Source organism: Hippocampus zosterae, chromosome 6 (genome assembly GCF_025434085.1).
Source record: "Hippocampus zosterae strain Florida chromosome 6, ASM2543408v3, whole genome shotgun sequence".
NCBI lineage: Eukaryota > Metazoa > Chordata > Actinopteri > Syngnathiformes > Syngnathidae > Hippocampus > Hippocampus zosterae.
In genome coordinates, this window is record NC_067456.1 from 15,017,277 (window position 1) to 15,032,283 (window position 15,007).

General features: G+C 39.6%; 1 protein-coding gene across 3 annotated transcripts in view; it reads right to left on the bottom strand.

Moving 5' to 3' along the window:
* ncor2 (nuclear receptor corepressor 2) overlaps positions 1 to 15,007 on the bottom strand; it is a 74,559-nt gene that overhangs the window by 31,394 nt on the left and 28,158 nt on the right. For all 3 annotated transcript variants that reach the window (XM_052067980.1, XM_052067979.1, XM_052067981.1), the window contains exons 6-15: positions 13,923 to 14,036; positions 11,375 to 11,431; positions 10,779 to 10,831; positions 8,250 to 8,316; positions 7,429 to 7,601; positions 7,214 to 7,307; positions 6,270 to 6,448; positions 5,319 to 5,373; positions 5,139 to 5,237; positions 3,391 to 3,566 (exon numbers count right to left, since the gene is read on the bottom strand). In XM_052067980.1, coding sequence (XP_051923940.1) covers positions 3,391 to 3,566; positions 5,139 to 5,237; positions 5,319 to 5,373; positions 6,270 to 6,448; positions 7,214 to 7,307; positions 7,429 to 7,601; positions 8,250 to 8,316; positions 10,779 to 10,831; positions 11,375 to 11,431; positions 13,923 to 14,036 — 1,067 coding nt within the window. The remainder of the gene's footprint in view (positions 1 to 3,390; positions 3,567 to 5,138; positions 5,238 to 5,318; positions 5,374 to 6,269; positions 6,449 to 7,213; positions 7,308 to 7,428; positions 7,602 to 8,249; positions 8,317 to 10,778; positions 10,832 to 11,374; positions 11,432 to 13,922; positions 14,037 to 15,007) is intronic.

Here is a 15,007-nt window from a genome sequence, read left to right on the forward strand (position 1 = left end):
CGTTTTCAACATCTGGGGAGTTTGCCACTGTACAATGTGCTGTAGTAAACCCTTATCTGACTATGGTTTCCACGACAGGGTGTGACTTTGGATTGTAGTACAGTGCCATGAAAAACAATTTGCCCCCTTCCAATAATTCACTTTTTTTGTTGTAGTTTACCCACTTTAATGTTTGAGATCACCAAGCAAATGTAAAGATCTAAGCTAACCTAAGTAAACAGAAAATGCATTGTTAAATGGTAATTTCATTTATTTAGGGGGGAAATTATATTTAAAGCCTCCTGACCCTGCTCGACTGATAAATTATGAATTTACTAATCACATTTTCATTGACTGCACCCAATCCTGATTACCACCAGACCTGTTAAGTCAAGAAATCCCCAAAATAGAACCCTTCTACTAAAGTCAACCAAAAGTTCTCAAAAGACTGCAACAAAATGCCATGATCCAAAGAAATTCAAGAACAGATGAGAAATAAAGTAAGTGACATCTATCATTCTGGAAAGAGTTTCGATGTCTCTCCTAAAGCTTTAGGATTCCAATGAATCACGGTGAGAGACAGTACCCACTAATTGAGAAAGCCTATTTTAAGGTCTCTGTTCAACGATGAGGGAGAGACTGGGCAAAAATGGCATCCATGGCAGAGCTCCAAGGCGAAAATGACTGCTGACCAAAAAGACCACAAAGACCCGTCTTACTTTCGCAAAACACATCTGAAAGATTCCAAAGACCTTTGGGACAATACTCTATGGATGGACAAAATGAAAGTTGAACTTTTGGGAAGGTATGTCTTGTTACATGTAGCGTAGATGTAACACAGCATTTGAGAAAAAGAACATTATACCAACAGTCAAACATGGTGGTGGTAGTGTGACGGTGTGGGGATGCTTTGCTGATGGAGAATGTTTGGCCATCATTTTGTGACCTCAAGTTGAAGCGCATTTGGGTTCTGCATCCCGACAACAATGAAGAAGACATCTGCTAGTCAATTTCGGAATGGCTCAAAAAACAAAACAAAACAAAAAACCTCCAACAAAAAAGCTAACAAACAAATGAAGGTTTTGGAGCGACCGAACCAAACTTGAATTCCGAGACGTTCATACTCGAAAAAAAAAACCCTCCAGTGTTGCTGAATTAAAGCAATTCTGCAAGGAAGAGTGCGCCAAAATATCTCCACAGAGAGGTGAAAGACTGATTGCCAGTTATAGAAAAACTATTACAGTTATTTCCTCTGAGGCTGGGCAAACCAGTTTTTAGGTTCAGGGGGCAATCACTTTTTTCGCACAAGGATGTGTAAGTATGGATTATTTTTTTCCCCTCCCTTAATAATGAAAACCTTCATTCAAAAATTGCATTTTGTGTTTACTTGTAGTGCCTTTGACAAATATTTAATTTTGTTTGATTATGGGAAACAAAATGTAACATTTGAACTGACAGCAACCACCATACTGGTTTACACATGCGCAGTAGTCCAGGAAGTATTTCGTTGCATTGCTAAAATGGCTACAAAACGGATCTCTGGATGCCAAGCAGCTAAGACAAGAAGAGCTCTGACGATGGAAGAGAGAGTAAAAGTGATCAAAATGAAAGACGGAGGAAGCAAACTAAAAGACAAATGATCCAAGAAATTGATATAATTGAAAGTGAATGCTGATCGTAAATTTCACAATTTGCTTCCCTTTTTTCTCTTGGTGTACAACTGTACATTGGCTATACAGTACAGTACTGTATAGTTTTGTATAAACTGTATAAACCGAATTCAGTTTTGCTCGTTGCTGCCCGTTTTAAAAAATACGCGAGCGTGCATGCATGCTACCATATTTTTCAAGCTAGTGTACGTTGTACCATGCTTGCGTCTAATATTACAATAATATACAACGTGTCTTGTGTATGTGTTAAATACGGAAAGAACACCCATAACTGGCACTGTGACCCTTAATACGATGTGCAGTATGGTTGTGAAATTACAGGAGTGAAAAATGTGACAGAACAGAGAATGTAGTTGAACAAGTTTCAAAACTGACATATGAAATCTTTAAAAAAAATATATATATACTACACACAGAAATGTGAATGTGAATGCAAATACTGCTGTGTTACTTGATCAGGAGTTAGCACCGGAGCAAGCCAAGGCTAGATGAACACAACAAACCCTCAATTCATTTATTCTCAGCTCCATTAATGTTAACATGGGGTACAGATGCTAGTCAGCCTGCTGAACGAAGGTCGGCTCGGAATCAACTAGCTAGCTGTCTCAGGTCTAGGCAGAAAGGAGGTAATGCTTCATCAGCATCTTCAAGTGGAATACAAATGCTCACTAATGTTCAATGCATCTACAGTACAAAGTACAACCTCAGATTAGATAATAGGACGCCTGCATACACAGATCGGGTGCATTCAACTCTTGATTTCCAAGGAGAACAGAAAGAGTGGTATTCCATCTATGTTTTCTTTATATCCATTGCTGTTTGACAGTATTGCACAAAGCCATCCACCCACACATAAACAGACATAATCCGTTTACACTGTCAACAGCAAAACCACAGAACAGAAGAACTCATTGATGGTGTTTCCAAGGAAAACAGCTGTTTTAATAAGGTGAATGAATTCCAACTTGGTGTCGGTGGAAAATCTGGCTAGAGGTGAGATGTTAGTTCTTAAATTCAAAGAGCATTAGAATTTCCAGACGAATTTTCTCGCTCTAAAACACGGGTGTCAAACTCAAGGTCCGGGGGCCAAATGCGTCCGGCCAAATCATTGTACACTGTCTCAGTAACAAGTTTTTTTTGTCTCTCGAATACATAATGCCTGTACATGTATTCCCCAAGCCTGCTTCTCCAGTATCTCACTCTTTGCTGTTTGACACAGAAAGCAAGGAATGAAAGTCAATCTGAAGTAAAGATCTGAATAAATACAAAGTGTACACTACAAAGACTTGCCCTTTATAACATGACTAGCTGGTTCGCCGCCCTCCGGGCGGCTCATCAACTAGTTCCTGCGGAAGGCTGGTAAGGTGGGCCTTCAGCCCACAAAAGTGTTGTTGCTTGGTTCAACTTTTTGTTCATCTTCATTGCTTATCGCGAAAATAAAGAGATGTTTAGCTCTACTAAATAACTAACAATTTCATTGCAATGCTTGTGGGTAGACAACGTTTTTTTGCTAAGATACCCGCGCGATCGTAGTGAGCCACTGCCTGAGCGGCGCAGTGGCGGCGCGGTGAAGTAGGTACGTTTTGAAAAGGGACAGACGGAAGGACAGACCGCGTGCGGGACGACGCGCAATATATATATAGATTTCAAAAGTTTTTCAAAGACCGCAATCAAGATGACACAGCATCAAAATCCAACTGCGAACATAATTCTCTCTGATGAATTAGTGGTTTGGGCTTACTTAATTCCATCTTCCTTGTCTTCAGCCTCTGGTTTATCCTCCTCCCTCTCTCCTTCCTTGTCTTTCTCCTCCTTTTCTTTGTCTTCCTGGCTGTTTCGATTGACTTGTTGCTGCTGCTGCTGTTGCTGCTGCTGTTGCTGCTGCTGGTGCTGTTGCTGCTGCTGTTGCTGGCCATGCTACATATTATGGAACAGGAACAAGAAGGTATCCTATTACAAACATGGACCCAGATGATCTACTGATGGAGAACCAACGAGAATGAACATCAGAGTTGTCATTTTAAGCTTCTACGTACGAGTTTATTATTCAAATGGCAACTGCCCTTCCGAACAAAGCAATTTTCAAGAATCACTCATCAATGCCATTATTTAAATATTTCTAAATCATTTCAATGAACATCTTTTCTCTGGTCTCCCCGTTTTTCCCCCACACCATTCTTCGTGTTGAAATACTCTTAAACCGACCTGCTGGAAAACAACAAAGAAATAAAATATACTTTTTTGAACAGCAACAAATGACATGCAAACAGATCGATTCGACAACACTGCCCGTATCTTGTTTATATAACACAAAGTAATCTGGTTTCACAGAATTTCATGTAACTAAAAAGAATGCCCGTAAAGGCAAAACAAAACAGGATACGAAAGTTCAGAGACCGCAGAATAAACTGTTCTGCTGTATAACTTTTGGTTTTTGAGCAAACAGTACCACTTCCTCACAAATGTCTGTCTGGGCTTGAGGGTGAGAGTTCAGATGAGTACACACATCGAGGCTGACAACTCTTCTTGCACAAATGACACCTACTGCTACTTGTGGTGTATTTGACATTGCTGCCTTAGGCCATAGCAACACGTTCATTTGATGATGATGATGATGATCTCAATACACTATCTTCAATATGTGACACGGACTGACAAAACCAGTGGCAGGCTGCCAGGAAATATATGGTACGGTTGAAGAGATGATCATGAGCAGGGATGAGCAACTTTGATGAGGGGGCCAACAATGTTTCATCCATACCTAGAGGACTTTGAACATCCACCCTCCTCCATTCATAGAGAAGCTATGACTATCTTTTTAATAAAGATAGAGCAAAGATATGCTAGAAACGATTGATAATTATCAACTGAGATAAAGCACCGCACTTTCATCTACAAGTGCACAATACCTCTATTCAACTACAGGTATTAACTTTAATGAACAGAATTTCCTAATTATTTTATTTAAAGCGTAACGTGTGTTGAGGACACTAATTCTAATAAGTCATCAGCAACAGCTCTTCTAAATGCTGGATGTGTAGCTGGCTCCCTTAATATTACTGTGTTTTGAAGTCAGAGGCAATAACAACTTGACGGATCTCGGCAATTTGACCAATTTATGTATTGATACCAGACACACTGACAGCTGCGATAAACCAATAGAGCCTTGCCGGTGACAGTGTTATAACGGTTCACTTTGTACCACCCTCAAATTAAGCACATATGAACAAGTTCTGTTCTGTTCCAAGTTTCATAATCTTAAAATGTTGTGTTTCAAAAGAAAACAAGACGATTGCAACATTCATAAGGAAAGTAGAGGAGAGGTGAGCAGAGCTTATTCCTGTTTGACTTGTTTCACGAAGAAGTTCTGGCATTTTGCCTAGTACATGACTGCTACAGCCTCCGGAACTGTAATCAGCTAAAAGTAATATTATCATTGAGAGAGCATGTGTTATTTAAAGACATCCAAAGACATGATTAGATTAATACCTGGCTTCTTCCTCGCCGTCTGTAGTTTCTCCGCACTATGTTCTTATAGTTCTCATTCTTTTTGGTCAAATAATAAAAGAGCACGCATTCTGCCACCGTCTGAAAGGAAAAAAAAGTGATTTGCCAGGAAAATTTATTTCAGAGAAGAGTGGACAACTGAGTCAAACACAAAAGCCATACCTTTCTTTCTAGAAAAGATGCAATTAGACCAAAATTTTTAGGGTGTTGGATGAATCTGTGGAAGCAGAATATAAAAAATATGAACAACCTGAAGATATTTTGAATAACACTTGCATGAAGGAGTAAGCTGTGAAACCTCTAAGAGTATCACAAAACGAAACCACTAAATGAGAGGTTTGTTTCAGAAATAGAGTACAGCGCGTATTCAACTCAATCAGGTGACTCTTAATTAGATGAATTACAATATTGCATGGCTTAAAGTAAGAAAATTCCAATGCCTAAAATGTGTTCTTGACAAGTGGGGAGCTTTTACCACAAAGTTCATACATTATTCATTACATTTTATTTATTAATATACATACAGTGTGTGTGTGTGTGTGTATATATATATATATATATATATACTGTATAAAAACATGCAATGCATACGTACGTACGTATATATATCTATATATATATATATATATAGATATATATATATATATATAGATAGATAGATAGATATAGATATAGATATAGATATATATACACGTACGTATGCATTGCATGTTTTTATTGGACTTTCAGTCAGTGTTCCTGTGTGGTTGTGCCTCAAATGTCATCCCTCATTTGTCACAAAAAGGGGAAGATTCACTTCCTTTCGTACAACTACCCTACCCCTTTATCATCAATATGATAAACATTTTGAATCATCTCGTTCAATCTTGTTAACATTTAGCATAACTGAAAGTTATTGGTTTGACCACGAGTGCCCTCGGGGACACTGTTGCGCAAGACACTAAAAACCTTGTTTGCCCCTGATGTGATGGCTGGCAGTTTACACCGATCTCCGCAATCAGTTGATGAGTGTGTGAATGAGAGGCAATGCAAAACTGTCAAGAATTTGACATAAATATGCGAAATAAATGCACGCCATTTACCACCCTAACTTTACTGAAGAGTTGATCTTACTTCTCTCTGAAAGTGTCCTTCTCTTGCTCGCTCCACATGTTCATGACCTGCCGGTCCTTGTACACCTTCATGGGGTCATCCATCAATCCATTCATGTTGATGAACTTGATACGTTGCTGCTCAGCATCAAACAGCATTGGTGGGATAACTGCCAGCTGTCGCATTTGCTTCTCTGTGTTCTGATGTTCGCACGTACACACGCACACACACACGCGCACACGCACTTTAACATTCAGGAATGAGACAGACCGTTTTTGAAAGGGAAGGGAGCTAAGACTGTACTTGTGGTTGTCATGAACCAGGAGTAACATTACGGCTGTTTTAAAGCACTACAGAGGCAGGAGAGGAAGTTAAGTTTCCTCAGCAATTTCAGCTTCTGGAGACATTCCACCTCAAATGTGAACTCCACACACATTTACCTCTGACTTTCTAGTAGCTATAAAAGTGAGAAAAAAAATGCTCTAAATTGTTCTACACTGCAGGGGTGGCGATTAAAGGTCCATCTAACTGAAACTGGGGAGCATCGCAAAGTTAAAAAAAAAATCAGTAATGTAAAAACTACACAAAACGATGACAAATTTTATGTTGAAAATGGCAGCAGAGTCAGAGTCATTGGATGTGTAAGTGAACAAAACTAAAATTGCAGAACAAATGGCAGAAAGGCACTCATGTTAAGTAGGTAGCAGAGTAAGGTTTTCTGAATGAACCAGTAGGAGCAATATGGGATGAAAACAGATATGTGGTGCGTCTATTTTGTAGTATATTTACTATAAAATTTCATTTTCAGTATTTAATTTTTTTGTGCCTTTCGAGGTGATTCAGCTGTGCCAGAGGGCAGCGTCCGAGTGCCCCCTATTGATGAGTCAGTATACCAATACCAATATACTATCACATACTGAAAATAGTGTAATTCAAGGGACACAATCTTTGACAGAAAAGATTACCTCATGCTCTGATATTCCGTCAATGATCTCGGAGACTTCGTGTTCGCTGCGAGCTGCAGAAGAGCTCAATCCACCTCCTCGCTGCCCAACGCGGCTACAAATTCAAATCAAGCAAAACATCTTCCACTATTGGAGTTCTTGGAGTAATAATTGCACATACCCAACATCGAGAATAAGTCAGTTGGAGTCACCGGGATTGAATATGTGAAGCTCACCTCTGAATTCGTTCCTGCATCTCTCTCTGCTTACGAATCTCTGGGAACTGTTTCTCATAGTACTCCCGCACCTTGCTTTCCTTGGCTCGGCGCCGAGGATTGTTTTCAATGCGCTCAACCTTCTTCTCCCAGGCTTCCATCAGTTGGTCGTAACGCTGGCAGAATTTCTGCTCCTGTATTGTCACACAAAAAGGGAGGCATTTTATTTTTGCATACTAAACTGATTCTAGTATAACATTGTTATGTGTTGTATATATTTTGTGTTCCACACAACACCCATAAAAGTAAATCACACGCAAACAGACAATGAAGGAGAGAGATAGAGTAAAAAGAACCACAACCCTCTGGCCCCAAAGCCCACATCCTTTCACTGATGCTCTGATGAGGAGTTTTCTAATTTCCAAATTGTTGATCTCTTTCTACAATCTCTCTCAATCTTATTCTCACTCTCCAAAGATTCGAGCTGGCTATACAACAGAGCACTCCCCATTGATCCCTACTTCTACTTAAAGCTGTATGCAAGTTGGCTCTGTCTCACTCAGACATAAAACCAAATAACAGAAATTCAACAGATGAATTTCAAACTCCAAAAAAAAAAAGAAAAGAAAAAACACACACGAATGGTTGGATAGATATTTCTTTATAAAACCCTAATCATCCAGCAGAGCACAAAGTATCCTGAAAAAGATCACCCTGTGTGCGCTATCATCAGCCTAAAATGGCCAGTCAATCTAAGGAGCTGCTGACCTAATTTCACACTCGTCATCCCTCAGTGGCTGAGTCCCAGCAGGGTCAAAAAATACAGAGTTCTCTATACATACCCATTGCTTACGAGCATGATTTCTTCTCTTGAAGTATAAGATGAGTTTTTTCCTCATCGCCTGGTTTCTAAGAAGGATGAAAAAAAACTGGTATTAGGAAACCGGTGATGCAGAGGATTAAAAGCAAAACATAGCAATAGTAGCCCCCCCCCCCCACACACACACACACATTGTCACTTGATTTCTTACTAAATTTGTAGGATTTGGATTACCCTACAACACAAAAAGAGATGCACAAACATCTATCTATTTTTTCAAATTAATCAAATGTGTCTTGCAGTTCTTCAAACAAAGGTCAGGCACAGTAATCTCTTTAGGCAGTCGCTCAGTTTGGATCTTTCTGCTGCAAGACTGTTTTATTCCTGACACTTAATCTGTTAGTTGTAATGTCACACTCCCCGCTGATTAATGTAATCTTATTCTACGCTAGTCAATTTAACTGAGCAGTGGGTTACAGGCAAGGAATAGGGACTACGAAGAGGGTTACTAGTGATATACAAGTTTTATATCGCAACTGCAAGATGACAATATAATATGCTGAAAAAATAAGCACAGAGGACAATCTCTCCATTTCCCAACATGTCATCTGCAATACAACTGGTAAAATTCTAAAGCCCGTAACCAAAACACAAACACATACAAGCAAATACGATCACAAATTCTTTTAGGAACAGGAACAGACACAAACCGCTTGCATTAGGACTTAAAATGCGGCAATATACTTCACAGGAATAACACAGAATAGATCGGGGGTGCCCGACCGTTTTTGACCAAAATATTTTTCAAGCAACTCACATCCATCAATCAACCATTTTTTTTTTGTTGACGGGTAGGTAGGTGTTTATTCTTCCGCTATGGGTGGCGGATATGTTTAACCTGTGGACTTTTGCAGCGTCCTTGTCCTTACTTTACTCCAGGGGTGTCCAAACACGGTTCTCAAGGGCCAACTTCCTGCCTGTTTTCCATCACTCCCTGCTATAACACACCTGACTCAAATTATCAGACTCGTTATCTTGCTTCCTCAGAGCTTGATGATCAGATGATCCTTTGAATCACGTGTCTTTCAGCAGGAAGGGATGGAAAACAGGCAGGACATTGGCCCATGAGGACCGAGTTTCGACACTCCCGCTCTACTCTAAGCTTGAGCTAAATGGAATCAGGCAGGAATGTCTGGACAAAAGTTGTTGATTGCAAGACGTGTGCCGTTTCGCTCTTAAATTGTACGAATAAAGGATATCTTATCTTAACTCGATAGTCACAAGCCTCCATCATATCGCCTCCATGGCTACGAATAAAATACATTTTTTAACAAGTATCGTTCTCACAAAAGGAGTAATGAGTATGAGGAGTTATTATTAACATAGGGAAAGCCAGAGAAGCGATGCTAATTGCTAAACTAACGGAATGTCATTGTGACAGACCAGAATTAAAAATGCTTGGGTGACTGAATACATGTCACATAGGTCTCGCTGGAACCCTGCTCCAGTGGACCTTGGAAAACCAAAATAGGAGACAGGAATAGAGTTCTGGCATTTGGTACGTCAGCTGGGAGGAGTGGCTTAAAGACGAAAAGTATATCCTGATTGAGAATAAGCCAATCAAGAATGGATTGGATATAGTACCTGGATATTGAACACATTTTATATTACTAATGTGATTTGTTTTCACAATACAGCACTGAGTTTAGATTTTTTGTGAGCCTAAAAGTTACTTTACTGTACATGAAGTGCTATTTTCCTTGCTTTTAATCAATTTTATTTTGGGAAAATGAGATATACGGTGTATGAAACGTATGTCGAGCCCTGCACAGTTTTCAACCATTTCTTGTATCTTGTAAAAGCAATTTACTGACTCAGTCTGAACATGTTCAACAAGCATTAACAGACTATGCACACAATAAATGAGATGGCAGGAACGAGCATTTCTAAATCTGGTTTATATCTTGTCTTGGAAAGAGCACTTCATATTTAGCTGAATGGAGGCCCCGAGTGTTCCATTTGGAGCACCATGAAAATTCCCGCTGGGCTGCCAGAGACCGTGAGTGAGTCAAGTATAGTATCTTTATACCTCTTCATACTCTGCAAATAATTTATTCCTTTTCTGCATTTTAATGATAAACTATTGAATTGATTTGAATCCAAATTTGAAACAAAGGTTTTCTTAAAATAGAGAAACGGATTTTTACAGTCAATTTCCATCACAATCATTACTGTCAGACCATAGCAAACGACCAACATGGTTTCATAAAATTAAATCCAGACATACCCAGAATCTTGCTCAACACACATGCATAACACAAGCAGGAGCAAAAATAAAGTGAGCTGGTCTGAGCCATTAAACTCAGGGGCTAAATATTGGTCCCACTCCCACCCTGACTAACGCAATGTAAATTTGAATATGTTAAAAAGAAGAGGTCAAGTACTCACCATTTCAATTAATGGATACCAGATTTGTGCATTTTTATAATCATATATTATCATTTTATTATCATTTTGGGATGAAAAGGCAGATGCACAAGTCTTAACTTACATTTTGATGTTCTCATGGTACTGCTTGGTATCAGAAGGCTGATTGTACAGTGGCTGAAAGAAAATAGAACAGTTTCACAGTGTTCAGTTCTGCAGCAACATGGAAGCACCAGAATAAACTAGGATCGATTTGTTCCTGTGTCATAGACACATTTGAGACTTAATAATCAACAAAAAGAAGGGACAAAGCAGTACGGTAATTATTGAAAGTAACCGAGTTCAAATGCCATTTCATCATTGAGAGCCAAATTCACAATCTGTGCAAGATGGATGCAGATAGATGTTTTGACAGCTGACAATACAGCATGTAAGAGTAACAGTCTGTTAGGGGAAAAAAAGTACAATTTCCTAAACAGGAACAAGCAATATTCTTTTCCTTTTCAAATATGTCACGGAAAAGCTCGTATGGATTTGATTTTGATTTTCTTCGCCTAATGAAGCGTGAACTGCTCAACCGCTTGTGCCCTGATTGTTAGGAATGATGCAATTCAATGACATTTTCTTATGTCACTTATTTAAAAATGAAAATCAAAAGACAAAGAAAAAAAAGCCGGAAGATAATAATATGGAAACGGGAATATGACAAATATAACTCACCAGTTCTACCCTTGGTCCAAGTCCCTCCAGTATCCTGTGTGCCTCTTCTGCTTTTTTCTGGTAACAGAACAGAACCAGAAGTACTAGATTAGCCGACTGCCTGCACCTCAGTCATCACCATGACAACACAGTGAGCACGCTCACATGAACGCTTAGACTCCAGTAGAGCCGGCCGGGTGACTGGGATGCATTGATGGAGAGATGGATACATTGACTATTATTAGGGCTTTTAGCCCAAGCGGGGCCATAGTTCTCTGCCTTAGCCCATCACAACTCTTGACAGGCAAGAAAAAACAAGCAAAGGCAGCAAGCGGGGGTGGCTTGCTTTTAGAAGGGCTTTGTTGTTCTCATGGAGACATCAGATGAATGATATCAATATTAAGAAACACTACTAACAAAATGTTGAGAGACATTTGGCTTTCAGGTGAAATTAATGGAAAATGTAAAAGGTTCATGCTACAGTTATATCATATCATGAAAGTAGGACATTTAAGTGAAATTTGTCATCTTGGTCTCATGATGTGAAAATGTGAACAGCATGTTGAGGATACTTGTTTAAACACCAGCTCTAATTGAAACGGGACATTCATTGGTTGATTCAAGAACCAAACGCCTATTGTGGATCTTGTTGTTAAGCTCCTTGTGGGAGAACAGCAACTTGTGCAAAAAGTACTGAAAAAATAAACGGTTGGACATGTGCATTCAAAGCTCAGAGAATGTTACATTAACTTCACCTGCAAAGGTTTGTAATGCATTTGAGGCTTGTCCTGAAAGCCAAATATCGTTTATGTTTTGTGAGTAGTATACAACTACCGCAAATAAGTCTTCAACAAGAAATGCTTGCATGTTAGCCTCTATTATACTGAGTGTAAAAGCCAGAAATCTTCTTTCCATTTCCGGGTTTGTGCTTTCAGCTTTCACGTAATTTTATTTTTTTATTCAGCAGCCTGACAGCAGTCGGTAGGAACGAGCGGCGGCATCTCTCCTTGCAGCGCAGGTGTAACAATCTCTGGCTGAAGGAGCTACCCAGTGCTGTCAGGGCGGGCTGGAGGGGGTAGGAAGGCATCAGTTTTGCGGCAGTACAAAGTTCACATTTGGTGTATTATTAATTTGATAACTCCATTCATGTTCATGTACATTTAATAACTTGAAAAAGACAAAAACAGCAACCTACAGTGTCAATATCTCCTTTAAAGTTAGTCATGTAATGGTTGGCCAGATAGCATTTATGAAAGACTTTCAAAGTTATTTCTTTCACTCAAAACATGATGAAAATATTGTAGAATTCAAAGGTTACACACCACACTTTTACCTTCATTGTAGAGTCAAACTAAAATTAATTCCATAAGATATTTCAAATTATTATTGGCATTATAAGCAACAAGATCTTCTAAACAGGAAGCTAAAAAAAGTTACTGGCTTCCGTCTAGAATAAGGTTGAGGGAAAATTAACCTTTCATGTGTATAAAGTGCATAAATTAAAGGGAAGGTGCAGCCACTAGGTGGACTGAGAGCACAGAGATTCACACGAATATGCCATACAATGACTTACCACTGACAAAAAAAATCATTTTTGACATGTTAACTGTCCTCCTTTTGTTAAAACTAAATCAAGTAGAATGGTTGAATTCATATATTCTTACTGCCTCTTGATTTAGATGGAGAGACTGATTGTTCATTTCATCACCATCTGACTCATGCTGGCGTTCACGATATATCCAATGACCACTAAAATGAATTTAAGAAGACAGCACATGGGAACACTTTACTGTAAAGCGGGGGGGGTGTTGTTTAAAAAATCGTGTTTGTTGTAATTTTACTTTTTAGGGGAAACAATTGTTAAATGGAGATATAATGAAAAACACAACCATTACTGATGTTCATGTGAGTAAAATAAAAAGTTCATTATACATTATATAAAATTATACATTAATGGTTTGCTACTTCTAATGTGAAAACATCCCCTTTGAACAAACGCAAAGTGTTCATTGATGGGAAAGACCAGGAGGCACTGCCGTGCTGGACTGTAAGGAGTGCATAAAGACATTCTGCCTCTGTCAGTGAAATGTAGTTTCGTATATGACTTGAGAAAAAGAAAATGTTACAACAATAAAATAAATGTGAACAGAACAAGTGTTTGGTTCAAACTGTGTGTGTGTGTGTGTGTGTGTGTGTGTGCGTGTGTGTGCGTGTGTGTGCGTGCGTGCGTGCGTGCGTGCGTGCGTGCGTGCGTGCGTGCGTGCGTGCGTGTGTGTGCGTGCGTGCGTGCGTGTGTGTGTGTGTGTGTGTGTGTGTGTGTGCGTGCGTGTGTGTGTGTGTGTCCGTGCGTGCGTGCGTGCGTGCGCGCGTGCGTGTGTGTGCGCGCGCTTGTTTATTCATGCTCGTGTTTACCAACCATGTTCTGTTTGGATGGCACAATAAGGGATTATTTTTCTATCAAAGAATAATTTCACATCTATTGACCTAATTGCATTATAACAATCCATATTGGTTTGTGTATGCACACCCGCATGCATGGGCAAGTAATGACGGTGTTTATTCCACTGACCCTGTTCTCATCATAGATGATCTGCACCAAGCTGCGGTGCTTTGCCTCGCTGGGTGGAGGGGACATAGGCCGCTCAGGCTCGTGAGGTTTGGCAGCCTCCTCCTCCAGCTGTTGCTGTAACAAACACACAAAAGAGTATGACGCTTAAGAAATTCAGCAATAGAAAAACATCAAGCCTGTCATCTTTCAGGGAGCGAAAAATTCTGTTGAGAGTGTCTTTTCCATCAGTCTTCATTCAGAACTCTCGAGCAAAAACAGTACAACCTGACTTCACAGCACTGTGAGCAATAAACTCTCCAAGGCCTTGTTAATCAAATACTGTAATATCTTGTGAATAACACACACTCATATTATACCCCTTCCACTCCCCGCCCCCAATCTCAAAATTTGTACTTTGTACTCATGTATTATGTGCTCCCCTACTTTGCGGCTATACATGCTAATTTATTATCGGCATACCAATTTGATAGATTGATTTATTGTGCTCAGACAAAAAATTTTTGTGTCAAAAGAAGTTCTTTTACCTTGCTAACAGTGTTCGTTGTCAACACTCATGTCCAAAGATGCATGGATAAATCAAGCCTTTTTGGCCCTGCATGCCTATGGTGATGCTAATCTGAGAGGGTCGAAGTTGTCAGCACATTTCATGCATGCAGACACCAAGAGAACCAAAAGACCAAAGAGACCAAAGAGGAACTGGGAGTAACTTTCCACAGTTGAAAATATTTGTGGGGGCGGGGGGGCGGGCCTTTTTGTCAAATGTCATATACTGATAGCACACACTTGGTAACTGAACAAAAAAAGGAAACCTCTTTTAAGTGGGTGTTTACTCCATGTCCTTCTGTGTGGAAGAAGTATCCACCTGTCCACACCACACCTCTTCAGACCAGAATACTGTCATAAGCTTTTAAAATAGCAAGTTAACCACAACTGAGGATACAATCAAAACACATGACCCTAACAACGGGCACAATGCGCTGCTCAAAAATGGGGACTGAGCAAAACAAAAATACACAAGTTGCATTGTGCTTTGCAGCGGGTGTAAAAGAGGACCAAGTCCACTCATACCGTACATTATGTTGGCA